We start from the raw sequence: 16,053 nt of genomic DNA, 5'->3' as shown, positions 1-16,053 counted from the left end.
CAGTCACATACCTGCATTCATTACAAAGGGCAAGAAGTAGAATGGTTTTAATTCTTGTGGATAATCAGCGTGGGCTCTGTGTGAAAAAGCGGCATCAGTGTTAGCTAGCTATACTCCAGAGTCTCTTTACTGATAAACAAGTCTCACATAAAAGAACGTTTAACCCAACATAAGGATGGAAAAAAATAACCCACAGCAAATAATGTTTAACCAAAGATAACTGGATCAACTTGTATTACTGTTACAGCTAGCAACATGATTTTTCTGTCCACCACATTTGCACATTCGTTGCCTCTACGGGAATCCTCCATTACTCTGAGGAATACCCAGAATTCCTTGCCCTTGGTAGTTACTCCAGGGTGACATTTTCAACAGTAGGTGATGCTAATGTCCCATTTAACGGGATTTAACTTGAACCTTATTTAACTATGTTGCACATGCACTGGACTGAATCAACAAATTTCCATAGAGAGGCACTTTGCATCAGCAGCACCATGCTCCAGTGCTCTGGGAGAGTTTATAGTCCTGAGAGTTGAACACTGGATGACTGACAGCTGTCCTTCATCACAACAGAAACCACATAAATCCTCCTCATCAAAAACATGACTTTGATCTGCGTCCTCATCTGGACTCTCCTCTGCTGCTGCTTCACAGGTAAAGTCCAGAGAATCAAACTCCTCTCCTCTATCAACATCTGTCCCTCTGAAATGAAGCCCACAAAACCATGAAGCTGCTTTATGTTTTTGTCTCTGTATCCTCAGAGTCCAGAGGACAGATCACAGTGACTCAGCCTGGAGCAGTGAGCTCTGCTGTGGGAGGATCTGTGAACATCAAGTGTAGGACCAGTCAGGATGTTTATGTTTCTGGCAGCTCTCATCTTTTATTTTGGTACCAACAGAAAGATGGAGGAGTTCCTAAACTGCTCATTTACTGGTCTAGCACTCAACAATCAGGGATTCCAGCTCGTTTTATGGGCAGTGGATCAAACTCTGACTTCACTCTGACCATCAGTGGAGTCCAGGCTGAAGATGCAGCAGTTTATTACTGTCAGAGTCGGCACTATCCTAACAGTCAGTGGGTGTGCACACAGTGAAAAACAGTCGTACAAAAACCTCCCTCAGTCAGACTGAACAGAAACTAAACTGACTGCTGCAGCTGGAAGATACTGCAGATACACTTCACTGAGGACACACACACACACACACACACACACATGTCTGGTTTGCTATCCTCGTGGGGACATCCCATTGACATAATGCTTTCCCTAGCCCCTTACCCTAACCCTAACCATTAAAAATGAATGCCTAACCCTAACCCTTACCCTAAACCTAACCATAACCTAATTGTAACCCTGACAGTAAAACCGCATTTTGAGTGTGAAAATTGCTTTCAACCCCGAGGGGACCTGGATTTTGGTCCCCACGGTGCAGAAAGTCCCCACCAGGATAGTAAAAGTCAGATTTTGGTCCCCACCAGGATAGTACGAACCCGTACACACATACACACACACACACACACACACACACACACACACACACACACACAGTTTAACAAATTCTTGAGTTACAATTGAACACAAGTTTCCTTCAAAAAGAGAAAGCTTGTGATTACTTGCTGATGCTAGCTGTGTTTCAATAACTGATCTCAGAGCAGTGAAAGCTGAGTAAGCAGCAGCTTGCCTTGCACACTGGTCTCCTACAAATTTACTATGAAAGTCCAGTGGTTTATCCACAGTGCACATGTGCAAACCACCAGAAAAAAGCTACTGCCCTCTCAGCTTGACCAGCACCAGTCACTGTGAGCGGTAGACAGAGACACCCATATGACAGAGAGTTTGTTATGATCTGGGTGAGTCTGAGTAATTTTCCACAGCATTGTCTCTCCTCACCTGGGTGGAGCCTTCCTCGCTCCTCCCTGCTCCTCACCTGTTGGCAATTCCTCCAGCAGTATTCATAACCAGCGCTCACAATGAACCTTCGCCAGATTGTCTGCCTACCATAGTCAGTTCACTGCCTCTCATGTTTGTCTTGTGTTCCTCAGCGTGTTTTGCTTAACTATCTTTTCCTGCTCTCTAGTCGGCGCCTGGATACATCTTGCCAACTCTCCCCATAATCACACTGCTGCTGGGAAAGCTCACTCACGCAAACCGCCATCCATACCTGCCTGCCTCCCTGCGCACCCACATCGCAGTCTGTACTCACCCAATCCAGTTCACCTCCTCCTCCAGCTAATCTCCACCTGCAACCATGAAAGACCTCTCAACTTTGAAATCTTGGATGCCTTCACTACTCCGCGGACCACTCTGATTATTATCTCTTTTATTTCAGTGTTCCTGTTCGCCATAGCTTTCGTTGCCCTGTTCCTGCCCCTGCTATTCCTGTGACCAGATTCAGCTTGTGCTCATTGCTCACTGTTTCATTTAGCTTTTGTTCAGTCCTCTCTGTTTAAGACTGTTGAAGACTGAAGTGCATGTTAGCCAGAGCTGCCGAAGTCAGCAGAGGTGGCGGCTAAGTTAATAGTGTTCCACGTGTCTCGGTCAGGTCTTTTGGTGAGCTATGAGCTCCATGAGGAAAGACCAGTGATTCCAATTGATGGCGAGCCTCCCAGTGTGATTTCCAGGATCCAGATCTGCACAACCAGTCAGACGGCCAATGGTTTATCTGATACCTGGTAGGATTCCACCAGTCACCCCGACTGGCAACAGTGAACAGACAAAAAGAGTGCACTCTAGACTATAAAAACACTAAGCGAGAAACTTCACTGGACCTTTTTGCTGACTGACAGACCATTACAGATCATTCCCTCATCCGATCTGTGCTTTGACTTGACAAACCCTCTATAAACTCTGAGGAACAAACTGAACTATAAGGCTGCAACCTAACAAATACTTTCAAAGGGACAATTTCAATGATTAAGGACAATGCATTTTATTTCTATTTTTATTTTAAGGGCCCTAGTTGTTGTTTTACTGTGAAACTGTTACTTGTTGAAACTAAAGTCACAGTTAACTGAAATTTTTGCGTATTCTGATTAATCGCACTCATGTCCAGCTCCTCCCCGAACCTAGAGTGAGGTGTACTTACCCAGGAGTGGGTTACATGCTGATTGAGCAACACAAGTGATTTACTGTATGAAGGAAATTCTCCTTTGTGATAATATTTTAAACATGCATTTCTCTTGTCCTGTCAACTTCGTGAGTTATGAGTTGATATGTAAATTAGTTGATTGTTATTATCCTAGGGACGTATGACTTGATCATAACAAAAGTGAATATAAGAATAAGAATATTGTTGAGGGTTAAAATAGTGGAGACTCTAACAGACGATTACATGGGAACAAACTTGCTTTGTAAACTACATGACAGCATTTTACATGTTTTTATTTTAAAGGTACATAAATTGATTGGGTCTGTACGTAACTGAGTGCAAGGGAAGAAATTCACGTTTCAGGGATAAAACATTGCAATAAAGTGTTTAGGAAGCATCTAAAAGTGAACATTAGTCTTGTATGAACTGTGCCGCTGCTGAACCAATGGTGAACCTATGCCAGTGGATCCCAGAGTCTCCAGAATTGTGTGTGTATATCCTAGAGCAGCGGTCCCCAACCTTTTTTGCGCCACGGACCGGTTTATGTCCGACAATATTTTCACAGACCAGACTTTAAAGTGTCGCGCGTAAATACAACAAAATAAAAACAGTACTGGTACCAAAAAAAGAAGATTTATTCATAACACACGAGACAAGACCCAGGAAAACCAAGTTAATAATAAAAACGATTTTAAAAAATAACAATAAAAACTGATAAAAACCCTAAAAACCATAAATTTCACACCCAAGCCTCAACTCTCGCGGCCCAGTACCAAACGACTGGTCCCTGGTCCAGGGGGTTGGGGACTGCTGTCCTACAGCACTTGTGGGCAACCAGTAAATATGATGTGAGGGAAATGAAGGGGTAGTGGTACCTAGTCTGATTTCAGACTTAGTCAGTAATTAATTAAAGCCAGGAGGAGTGAATGCAGCACTGCATGTCATGGCACCTGAAGTTCTAATCCCTACACCATATTGTTCCACCAGGAAGCAAAATGTTTCTGTGATTTATCTAGCTGATGTTTTTTGGTTTCCTTAATACAAAGTCGATCCTGCCAGTTAGTTTTGGTTTGCTTTCTCTTTCTAAGAGAACAGTTATGCTTGGACATGTCCTAAACTAGGCCTATTTTTTTTTGAGGGGGGGGACAGTTCACAAGAGGCTCCACTATCAGCAATGATTAGCATGAATGCATGTAACTGCACTGTGACGGACTGATGATGGGGACAAGTTTTGACTGACTTGCAACTAATACTAAAGACTGCACCTATTTTAGGATTAGCACTAATGCCTAATTCACCCAAAAAGTGAAAAAAGGGTGAATGTTTGTTTTTGTAGGAGCGGCGAAGGTTGACATGAGTGTTTGAGCCCTGCAGAATTAATCATTTAGCTGCCACTTTCTGTCTCACTGATTTTTTTGTGAAGGAAACTGTTTTACTAGCTCTGTGTTGGTTATGGAATCGAATTTTATTGCTGAGAAAATGCCAAATGTTACAGTGGGGGAAATGTGTATACAATGTGAAAATATACTGTTTTAAAACTAGTTTTACTTCTTTCACACCTGTTTTACTTTGATAGTCCCCGTCCTGTGTGTAGTGTGTCCGGTTTTGCTTCCCTTTGTCTTGTCAGCTCTGATTCCTCCCAGCTGTGTTCTCTCTGCGTGTCATCCTGTGTTTCACCCTGCATGTTTTCCTGCGTATACCTGCATGTCATTCTGTGAGTTATGGTCTCAGGTTTGTTTGTTAGATTTTCCTAGTTAAGGTTTTTCTTAGTTTCTGTCCTTCAGTCTGTATTCTCACCATTTCTAAATAAAGCTCACTTGCATCAAACCCAGTGCCTCCATTTGGGTTGTCTCATAACTCCACACGCCTCAACCGTGACACATTATCATATCACTACTCAGCTCAAGTTGCTGAACTCGTAACATTAAAACAAGTAAGTGACATTACTTAAGATCAGTCAGCATTTACAATATTTCTGAATAAACACATGGGATGATCCATCATTTGGGCACCTTATGGAAACAGCAGTGTTTATAATGGTTCATGGAAATCCAATGCACATGACAAACTTATGGCTGCAGAGCTGGATGCCTTATTACTCCTCTGACCTACAGTTGTTTGTAAATGTTTAGTTTATATTAACTCAAAGATTCTGTTTTTCTAGGCAATTATAGTGTGGGTGCAGAGGTGAAACCAGGAGTTAAAGAGACTTAACATGAAAACCACACTAACTTCATCTCCTAACACAGGTTTACAGACCTGGAGCAGATTTACTCTCAAATTATTTGGCAATTTTTCTTTGATTTTTTTTTATGATTTGTGTGACTAACAATTCATGTACAGGTGGTACAGATAAGCTTTTGATATCCCATAAGCAAAGTTCACTGAACAGAAGGTAAAATGAGGGTTGATATGCTTTCAAAATGGTTAGAAGTTTTCCTTCCACTAAGGAGATACAGCTGCAGTAGCCAGAGCATTGCTGGAAGAAATCATCCCAAGAGTGGAAACTCCAGACTGAGACTGGGTGCAGATGAGAAATCTTCAGAGGGAAGCAGGGACCAGTCCACACACAGCTAACAATGCAGACAGCAGTTAAGGTAGAGAGTCGTGCCACTTGTGGTCCTGCTAGTCATCACAAGAAGATTCCAGGACCACAGTAATAACCTGAAGGGTTAAAAGATTTCAATGTTGATGTTGAGGAAGACAACAAGGGTGTACGTCGTGCTCTGCCCTTTCATCCTACAGCTGCGTTGGAACGACAGAGAGTGAGGGGTGAAAGAGCGCCCTCCTCCAGCAAGCATGTGCCAAGCTCCAGCTCAGTGACGTACAGAGCGAGGTTCTGTGTCACCTACGAGGAATCAGCGATGGAACGCAGACATCACCTGATTAAACAGTCAGGCTGGTTTTGTCTGAAAAACTTCAGTGTGTTTTTAAGTTATGGTGGTGATTGGTGCGACCTTTCTAATCATTTTACAAATTATATATATTTACATGACTCTCCAAAAATCACAAACACAGGAAAGGTGTATATGGATTACTGAGTTTCAAACTTTCTAGTCCGGATCTGATTATAAGTGACTAGAGAAATTAAAGTGCAGAAATTTCACAGTTACTTGTGCACATTATGTAGAGTAGAGAGATTGCTCTTCTAGCATGCCAGTTCCTGATGTGTAAGTGTATTAAATCCTGATTACCTTAGTAAACAGAGCAACAACAGTTGTTAGGTCCTTTGATACATGTACTGAATTCTGATACATCGTTTGGCACCCTAAAATAGGATTTTGGGATCATCACATTTTATTGAGCGATTTTACTAGGCCTGAAAAATGCTGGGAGGAGGTTGATTGCACTACAACAGTAGAGATTACAGTACACTGCATAGGTAGATGTTGGGAAGCACTAATGCAGCAAAATGTTTGCAAGTTACCTCTGTAGTAGCCATCTTGCTTTTCCTGTAAAGAGGAAGCCCACTTCAATTGCAGTTCTTTTATAGGCCAGTTTGAATTGAGGAGGCGTGGTCTCAGAGTATATAAAGCTGGCAGGAAATGATTTGGGGGCCATTTTTTTGGAAGCTGCTGTTTGTATGTGCAAGAGGAAACTAGACACAAGAGGACAGGGAATGAAAATAGAAAACCTAAGGCTAGATAACAAATGGAGACACAAAGAGAGATCAAAACTATAACAACCCAAACTAGGAAATTCGCCTGAGAATATTAAATAAACCAGAATCAAAAGTCCAGTATCGAGAACACTGGGTACAAATCCTCGGATAATGACACGTATCATCATGACAAAAAAAATAGTCCACTGTCTTTTAGTTCTAAGATTTTTTATATCAGGACACAATAAACATAATTTAAGACATTAGCATGTTTTAAATTAGGTAAATACAACCACAGACTAATATCTACACATATCATCAGTATTTAACAAAAACTAAGTCAAAATGCAGAAGCAGCGTGTAAAACACTAAGTACACCCTTACTATAGGAATTAAGAAGGTAATTATAAGTCAGGTGTGGATAATCAGATGTATTTGATTAATTGATCATCATCAAGTGGGAGCACCTCTATAAAAGCAGAAGTTTGGCAGTTTGCATTCAGATGTCTATTAACACAATGCAAAGGAGGGCTGACAACAGCAACCATTTTATAGAAGCAACTGTTGCTGCCTATCAACATGTGAATAGTTATAAGACCATTTTCAAACAATCTGAAGTTCATCATTCTGCACTGACAAAATAAGACAATCGACCAGAAGGGAGCCAAAAGAAAAAATCCAAATAAAGTGTTTGATTATGGTTTTTAGCCACCACTGAACATAACAGCTTCACTGCTCCTTGTAACTGATTCTCCAATTATTTGAACACTGCTGAAGAGAAGAAGACCATTTTTGTAAAAGATGTCCCCGTAGGTCATAATATGGTGGTGACAGAGAGCTCTAACATATCTTTGAAGTATACAGCATAGTATTCATAACATTTAAATCTTCATCAGATAATTCAGTGATTCCTCAGACATTTTCATTATGAAAAACACCACTTATATCAAGACAGAAATGGATACAGGTGATCATTTAGACCAATTCTAAAGGAATACGTGGTTTTCAACCTTTTCAGAAAATGCTCTCTGCAACAGAACAGCCTTCAGATTCTCAGACTGTTTCTGAAAATTTTGTGTGAAAATGACAAATATGCTGTGAAAAATTCTCTCTTTATAATAAACCGCATCATCAGATTGATCAAACTACTTGTGTGAGCCAGTCAGAGCATTTCCATAGAGAGCCACTTTGCATCAGCAGCACCATGCTCCAGTGCTCTGGGAGAGTTTATAGTCCTGAGAGTTGAACACTGGATGACTGACAGCTGTCCTTCATCACAACAGAAGCCACAGAAATCCTCCTCATCAAAAACATGACTTTGATCTGCGTCCTCATCTGGACTCTCCTCTGCTGCTGCTTCACAGGTAAAGTCCAGAGAATCAAACTCCTCTCCTCTATCAACATCTGTCCCTCTGAAATGAAGCCCACAAAACCATGAAGCTGCTTTATGTTTTTGTCTCTGTATCCTCAGAGTCCAGAGGACAGATCACAGTGACTCAGCCTGGAGCAGTGAGCTCTGCTGTGGGACACACAGTCACCATCAAGTGTAGGACCAGTCAGAATGTTCATGTTTATAACAACAACCACTATTTAGCCTGGTACCAACAGAAAGATGGAGGAGTTCCTAAACTGCTCATTTACTATGCTAGCACTCGATATTCAGGGATTCCAGCTCGTTTTACAGGCAGTGGATCAAACTCTGACTTCACTCTGACCATCAGTGGAGTCCAGGCTGAAGATGCAGCAGTTTATTACTGTCAGAGTCTTCACTATCCTAACAGTCAGTGGGTGTTCACACAGTGAAAAACAGTCGTACAAAAACCTCCCTCAGTCAGACTGAACAGAAACTGAACTGACTGCTGCAGCTGGAAGATACTGCAGAGACTGATACAGTTCACTGAGGACACACACACACACACACACACACACACACACACACACACACACACACACACACACACACACACACACACACACACACACACTGATTTTCTCTCAGCGACATTCAGCACAAATATTGTGCTTAATTAACTAAAGAACAAACGTTGGCCAGTAACAGAAACTAAGATCAATCTTAGTAATGACCTTTGACCTTAACAGTGGAAAAAAAGCCACTAAATCTATATAAAGCCATAAAGATCTGACGACAGAAACCTGAAAATGTTCCTGATCAGTGAGGGTCAAAATAAAAACAACACACCTGTGAATTTAAGATTTTACTGTAAACATCTCATCAAACATGAACATGAGTGAAAAAGCTGTTATTAAAACTTTGTACTTCAGATTCTTTCTAATCACTCCTTGTACTTGTTGACTCTCCTGTCTGTGAGTTCTCCTCAGAACAAACTAAAGACTCTTTCTTCTTTAGACTTGCTCTGTAGTCTGGTGAGATTGTTTCCATGGCAACAAGCTCCCAGCATTGCTTCATGAACCAGTCTGTCTCGTACAGGTGAGCAACACCACCAACAACCTACCACACACATTCATGTAAATTTAAATAAACATAAAAATAACTTGTACAATTTTAAAACTCCTTTTTCAGCTTTTACCAAAATGCAGATCTCCTTAATGGTTCTTTCAGCCTGTGTTTTATTTTACCAGTGTAAAATAAAGACATCATGTTGGAGTGCAGAGTTGGTCTGAATTCTTGTAAATAAAAAATATATTCATCAAGTGCAGGTTTGTAGATTTTGAATAAAATAAAATGTCTGATTCAACCAAAATTCACTTTGCAAAACATCTTTATTACCTAAAACATGAATGTTGTCATTATGAGAAAGAAAATAACAGTTTTAGTCTTTATTTGTTCTTAAAAAAGAAAGATGGAGAGACAGTTACAGAGTTGAGAATGAGAGCATTAAACCAGTATCAGGTTGAGTCAGGTCAGGACTGGGAACACTGGACTCTCCTCAGTGGCTCTGAGACCATAGCCTGGCAGCCCTGGGTGGCCTCACAGGTCACAGAGCCCACCTTCATCCAGCGGTCTGCAGGGAGCCTCAGGGTGCTGCTCCAGCTGTAGAGGCCGTCATTCTGCAGCACCACGGGGCTCCTGCTCTCCTCCCAGCTGATGCTGCCACTGCCATCCACCTTCCAGGACAGACTCCAGTCTGAGGGGAAGCCCTTGTTGGCCAGACATGTGATTGTTGCAGTCCCCTGCTGTAGCTCCTCACTGGAGGGGGGCAACACTGTCAGGATGGGACGGGTATCACCTAGGAGACACCAATCAGCTTAGAGCATAGGGCGCACACAGCTGTCAATCAAACCACAGACAGTCGGACACCTTTACTGTAAGAGCTGATTTTCTCCGTTAAGAAGTTTCTGTCAGCTGTTTTTTCTGCTCCACCAGTCATTAACTCACACATTGTTTCACTTCCCTTTAAGAAACCTCTCATGCATATCAGCACAGAGAGAATCATCACACAGTTTGACCTGAAATATGTTCAAACTACACTGGAAATAAAAGAAGCAGATGTGGCAACATTTACAAAACAAGTTTAAAATCATCAATATTGTACATGACTTACATTAATATTAACTGGAAACAAATAAATAGAATAAAAAAATTAATTCAGCGAAATGAAATGCTCTTCATGTATATCTAAAGCAGTTTTTAAAATTCACACAAACAAACTAATTTCAAACAATACTTGAAAGTTCTTCTTCTTTATATTATTGTTTGAGGGTTTTTTTTTTCAGTTTTAATTTGACTGAAATGTAGACATAACATTTTGACACAGCAGATCTGAATTAACCCTCCACGACGTAAGAGGATAATTAAAAATTCCTTCATCAAACTTGTTGCAGAGTTACGTGCTTTTCTCTCATTCAAAAATCAGAAATTAAATTTTTAAATGAACTTTAATAAAAAGACAGTATTTGATAGTGAACCAGAATAAACTTACTTCCAACATCCAGTCTGGTTCCTCCACCAAAAGTCCACCACAGTGATACAAACTCATTGAGGCGCCGTACAAAAACCTCTGACTGTAGAGAGACACGGCTCTCTGACTGTCAGACTGAACTAAAACTACAAGCCCTCAAAATTCAGCCATTAAAATTGTAAATTGAAAAAAATCTTCTTATGGATTATTCTAATGTTTTAAAATGATTAAAATGTATTTTTAATATTCAGTAAATCTTCATAATTATACTTAAAAAATATATTTTTCCTGCCACACCCAGCAAACAAGTAAAATAAAATTAAGAGAAAAAAGCTTTAAAAATAAAACAGGTTTAAATGTGACTTACTTCCAACATCCAGTCTGGTTCCTCCACCAAAAGTCCACCACAGTGATACAAACTCATTGAGGCGCCGTACAAAAACCTCTGACTGTAGAGAGACACGGCTCTCTGACTCTGAAACAAACAAACTCAACAACATAATTCACTGTTTGCACAGCAGCCATGACTCAGCTGATATGACTTCTTCAAATATCATCATACAATGTTAGTTTAAATACAGTTACACTTGGTGGCTGTAGGTCAGAAGCATCAGTCTAATGTATCCATTAGAGTCTGAATGTTTGTGAATGTTATGTAGAAAGCATATAGGAAAAGCATAGAAAAAAGTTCTTGCATTTCTCTGTGGGTGAATGAGACATGTTGTGTAAAGTTTAAAGTGCTTGTGCAAAGCACACAGCTGCTTGTGTGCAGCCCAATGCTTAGATAGAGATTTGAGTGCTCAGATAGGCTACAATAGAAAAGCAGTATAAATGAACCAGCCCATTTCCCTCCCAAAGAGTCTTTTAGACTCACCAGTGGGCTCCATAGTTTGTACATCAGAAGAAGACTTAAAGATCCCGAATGAATAAATAAATAAAAAAATAAAAATGCTTGAAATTGGGAATTGAATCATAGACCAAAAAAATAAAATAAAAAAATCAATTTTTCTCAAAACATGTTGGCCGGTTGAAATGATACCTGTGAATTCATTGTGATGACTGCATATGTAATCCTGTTGGTGTCAGAGTGAAAATTCAAACAAAGGGATGAACTGAAATTAATCAGAGAGAATCAGAAAGTAAAAGTGCAGGACAGACAGAAAGATAACATCTCAGGTGGTATACACTACTACAAACCAGCAACAGAAGGAGTATTTTCTGTTTGTGTTATCAGGAGTACTACATATGAAGACTTCCCAGCTGGTACAGTTGCCACATGTTTGACTCCTGTAAAGCACTTTTCATTTAGCTTAATGAGTGAACTGTTTAGTCCGTTTGGCTCAACACCACGGAACAGAGGCAACAAAATAACCGAGCTAACACTAATAGTGCGGTGGATCCTGCTTATGCCGTGATTATTCGGTACTGAAAACCAAGGCGGCATTCACACCTTCTCTACATTTCAGCTTCTTCTGTTTGTGGATATATTACTGACTTTAATTACTAACATCACTAATGTCACAGAACTTTGCCGACATGTGGCCAACAGTAATGTTTTAATGTTCTTTGTTATTAAACATTTGTATCGCTCAAGGGCGTAGATTTGGTTTTGGCATTGGTGGGGACGGATGATTCAACCACCGAACCCTGCCCTGTTTCTTTTTTTTTTTCCTTTTTGTCTTTGCTTCTTGATAAAAAAAGGAGAAATATACTTGCCTACATATGCTATTCTACATGCTTTTAAAGCATTTAAAATTACAATTCATAGTTTTATATGTGAATTATATAGTGTTAAATTACTATTAAACAAATGACTGACTAAAGTATTTTAGACTTTAGTTTACTTCGGCCATATTTCATATAAATCAGGTATCATACAAAAATAAAAATAGCTTCAAGTACAGTAATGACAATAAAAGAATATGACTTTAAGGACTTAACAACATTACTTCAGTTATAGTACACCAACATCTGTTATACATTAGCACTAAGGGAACACTGAATGACCTGGTGGTTTTTGTCTATAAAACTACTCATCTAAGATTACCACAAAGTAAAAGATCTCTTAGCAAAATTATGCAACATTTTAGGCACTGTTGCCCCGATCAAATCAGTGAGCTGGGATTTTTATTCTAAACATGAACTACTGTTACAGCAACAGACATGGACTACTGGTGCCCCCCACAACAACTCAATGTCCACTATGTGAAGGAGCCAAACGCATGCCTTCTCCTCTCGTTAACTGAGATAAACTGCTGGCATATTTGTTTTACATTTATACTGTCCAATCTCTCCTGGTGGACATGGTAACACGTTAGTCATGGTTATATACAATTTTAGACTGATGTGGACCAAAGCCTAGCACATACTTGCCAACGTTGAGACCTCAGAATTAGGGAGACATTCAAAAGGGCTGTTGGTGGGGGGGAGGGGTGTTGGGGGGTTACAATGTTTATTTATCGGATAAAATAAGTTAAATGTCACCGTTATTATTGTTCGACCAGAGACAGGCCAGGGGTGTCCAAATTCAGAGGCTGCGTCCACCTGAGGACCAGGTGTTGTGCCAAAAACTGATTTGCTGTATTTGCCAAAAACCGATTGCTTGTATTTACACTTCTATAAATAATTTGTTGGTCTATAATATGTGAAACATAAGTCAAATATATCCCTCATGAATTATATCAAGTCATCAACAAACAACATTCCTGTAACAAGGTAGAAGCCGCAATCAGTTTTTGGCAGTGACTTTTATGTATCCTTTATTTATGCAGTTCAAAAAATTCTTGTTGACTTTAAAAAAGTCTCTCTTAAGAGTAATCTGGCCACGAGGACAGCTGAAATTGCAACAAGTGCAAAAATAGTTCTGTAAACATATTTTAGGGTGGACAAAAGGAAGCTGATTGATTATAATGTAAGTACAATAACACAGATATTTGAAGTTTACACAGCTACATTCTCACCTGAAAATATGTTAAAATTTTATTTTGTGACCTAGAAAGATTAATAAGAGTAATATTAATACTAAGTAGCTGCAGTAGTGGCCATCTATGGAAACCGGAATTGGCTGGGCCAATCTGGGATATGGTTTTTCAGTTTTGTTTTTCAGTTCCGGGTGGAAAATTGGGAGAAATTCGGGAGAATGGTGGCTCCGGGAGATTTTCGGTAGGGGCACTGAAATTCAGGATTCTCCCGGAAAAATCAGGAGGGTTGGCATGTATGGCATAGCATAGCCTGTAACGTTATTATGACGGACACATTTTATGAGTGAACTTGACTTTAAGTGCCTTACAGGTTTCTTTGAAAAATACTTTCTTATATCCAGGTTCTTCCTTTTTGCTGCCATCCTCCTCTCCTCCTTGCAGGTCCTCGCAGCGCAGGCTTGCCGCTGCTAAAACTAAACAGAGCTCCCTGAAAAGCACAGCCAATCACATTGGCCATATTTGTCACATGAGGTAGGACTCCGGTAGAGAACGTAATTTAACTCTTTCTGCACCGCTAGGTGAATGAGACGTTGACAGATCGTTTTTTTTTCTTTTTATCGGGTTTGTTTTTCTTTACTCGAAGAGATCAAATTATTGGTGGGGACAATTCAATAATCGCTGGATATTGGTGGGGACATGTCCTTTCCATCCATGTCAAATCTACGCCCTTGGTATCGCTGCATAAACAAGTGACATAAAACTCAATACTTACATTTAAAAGTTTACTCTTCAGCCGCACCGCTTGAGCCATCTGCCATTTTTGTCGAAAAAATTATCCACAGCCACCGCTGTGCTATGAATCCTGGCATAGGTTGGGCCACGAAGGGTACACTGACCCATCCTTCAAATCTGGTGAAAAGGAGGCCGCATTTGTGGGCCGCATTTGGAGCAGCCTTCAAACAGGGACAGCATTCGCTGCCTGGCTGTGACGTAATCGGCTTTCAAATGCGGCCTCCGAAAGATGCGGCCTATGAATTGAGACACAGCTAGAGGGACCATGACAGTCTGCATGGAAAATCTACACCTGGTTTTACTTTCAAAGTAAAACAAGAACTAACCAAAAATTTATTTAGAAAAGTGACAGGAATACACTACAATTCATCTCATTGCAGGGCCAATTTAGTGTTCAAGTAGTACAAAAACCCAACCAAACAAGAAAACACCCACAAATATTTCTGAAAATGTAGTGTTTTGTTTGTTTTTTAAACTTCAAATATTGCATAACAAGACAAAACTGCAAATGTGAACGTAAATTTGTCTTTCTCAATTTAACTAACTGAAGCCTTTCATTGAACTACCAAATAAACACATTGGTCCTCTCTTTCTGACCAGACACGTGGCAGCACTTCTGATATACCTTTGTTCATATTTAACAAAATAAACATGCAGACAGAAGTGTACACATTAGTTCTTGACTCTCTCACTGAATTAACACAGCCAATCCCTCAACATGTTTGTACTCTCTGCTCATATCGCCTTCATATTAACCTCCTAGGACCTGGCGTCCACATATGTGGACATCATTATGGAGTTCCAAAGGGTTTGGTGCAAGGACCAATTCTGTTTACATTATACATGCTTCCCCTAGGCAGCATCATTAGAAGACATAGCATAAAATTTCACTGCTATGCAGATGACACCCAGCTCTATCTATCCATGAAGCCAGGTAACACACACCAATTAGTTAAACTGCAGGAATGTCTTAAAGACATAAAGACCTGGATGGCCGCTAACTTTCTGCTTATTAATTCAGATCAAACTGAGGTTATTGTACTCGGCCCTGAAAATCTTAGAAATATGGTATCTAACCAGATTCTTACTCTGGATGGCATTACCTTGGCCTCCAGTAACACTGTGAGGAACCTTGGAGTCATTTTTGACCAGGACATGTCCTTCAACGCACATATTAAACAAATATGTAAGACTGCTTTCTTCCATTTGTGTAACATCTCTAAAGTTAGAAATATCCTGTCTCAGAGTGACGCTGAAAAACTAGTTCATGCATTTATTACTTCCAGGCTGGACTACTGTAATTCATTCTTATCAGGAAGTCCTAAAAACTCACTGAAAAGCCTTCAGTTAATCCAAAATGCTGCAGCAAGAGTCCTGACAGGGACTAGAAAGAGAGAGCAGATTTCTCCTGTATTGGCTTCGCTTCATTGGCTTCCTGTTAAATCCAGAATTGAATTCAAAATCCTGCTCCTCACATACAAGGTCTTAAATAATCAGGCCCCATCTTATCTTAATGACCTTGTGGTACCATATCACCCTATTAGAGCACTTCGCTCTCACACTGCAGGCTTACTTGTTGTTCCTAGAGTATTTAAAAGTAGAATGGGAGGCAGAGCCTTCAGTTTTCAGGCCCCTCTTCTGTGGAACCAGCTTCCAGTTTGGATTCAGGAGACAGACACTATCTCTACTTTTAAGATTAGGCTTCAAACTTTCCTTTTTGCTAAAGCATATAGTTAGGGCTGGACCAGGTGACCCTGAATCCTCCCTTAGTT

General features: G+C 40.2%; 1 protein-coding gene and 1 gene segment (V, D, J or C); one reads left to right on the top strand and one right to left on the bottom strand.

The window, feature by feature from the left end:
• The first annotated feature begins 602 nt into the window (after positions 1-602).
• Positions 603-8,490, top strand: LOC134619908 (uncharacterized). Its single transcript, XM_065470052.1, has 4 exons — positions 603-654; positions 762-1,078; positions 2,076-2,189; positions 8,137-8,490. The coding sequence occupies exons 1-4, from the start codon at positions 603-605 to the stop codon at positions 8,488-8,490; spliced, it is 837 nt and encodes a 278-aa protein (XP_065326124.1).
• A 902-nt stretch (positions 8,491-9,392) lies between these two features.
• Positions 9,393-10,992, bottom strand: LOC134619907 (Ig kappa-b4 chain C region-like). The segment is given in 3 exon segments: positions 9,393-9,896; positions 10,590-10,695; positions 10,936-10,992. Coding segments are annotated over 3 exon segments (489 nt in total).
• Between the last annotated feature and the right edge of the window lie 5,061 nt (positions 10,993-16,053).

The sequence above is a fragment of the Pelmatolapia mariae genome, linkage group LG22, assembly GCF_036321145.2.
Source record: "Pelmatolapia mariae isolate MD_Pm_ZW linkage group LG22, Pm_UMD_F_2, whole genome shotgun sequence".
In the NCBI taxonomy this organism is placed as follows: Eukaryota; Metazoa; Chordata; class Actinopteri; order Cichliformes; family Cichlidae; genus Pelmatolapia; species Pelmatolapia mariae.
This window is presented reverse-complemented; position numbering and strand designations above follow the sequence as displayed.

Coding starts and splice junctions, on each gene's coding strand:
- LOC134619908 (XM_065470052.1), top strand. CDS start 603: ATGACTTTGATCTGCGTCCTCATCTGGACTCTCCTCTGCTGCTGCTTC. Junction 655..761: donor CCTCTGCTGCTGCTTCACAG/GTAAAGTCCAGA, acceptor CTGTATCCTCAG/AGTCCAGAGGACAGATCACA. Junction 1,079..2,075: donor ACTATCCTAACAGTCAGTGG/GTGTGCACACAG, acceptor CCTGCTCTCTAG/TCGGCGCCTGGATACATCTT.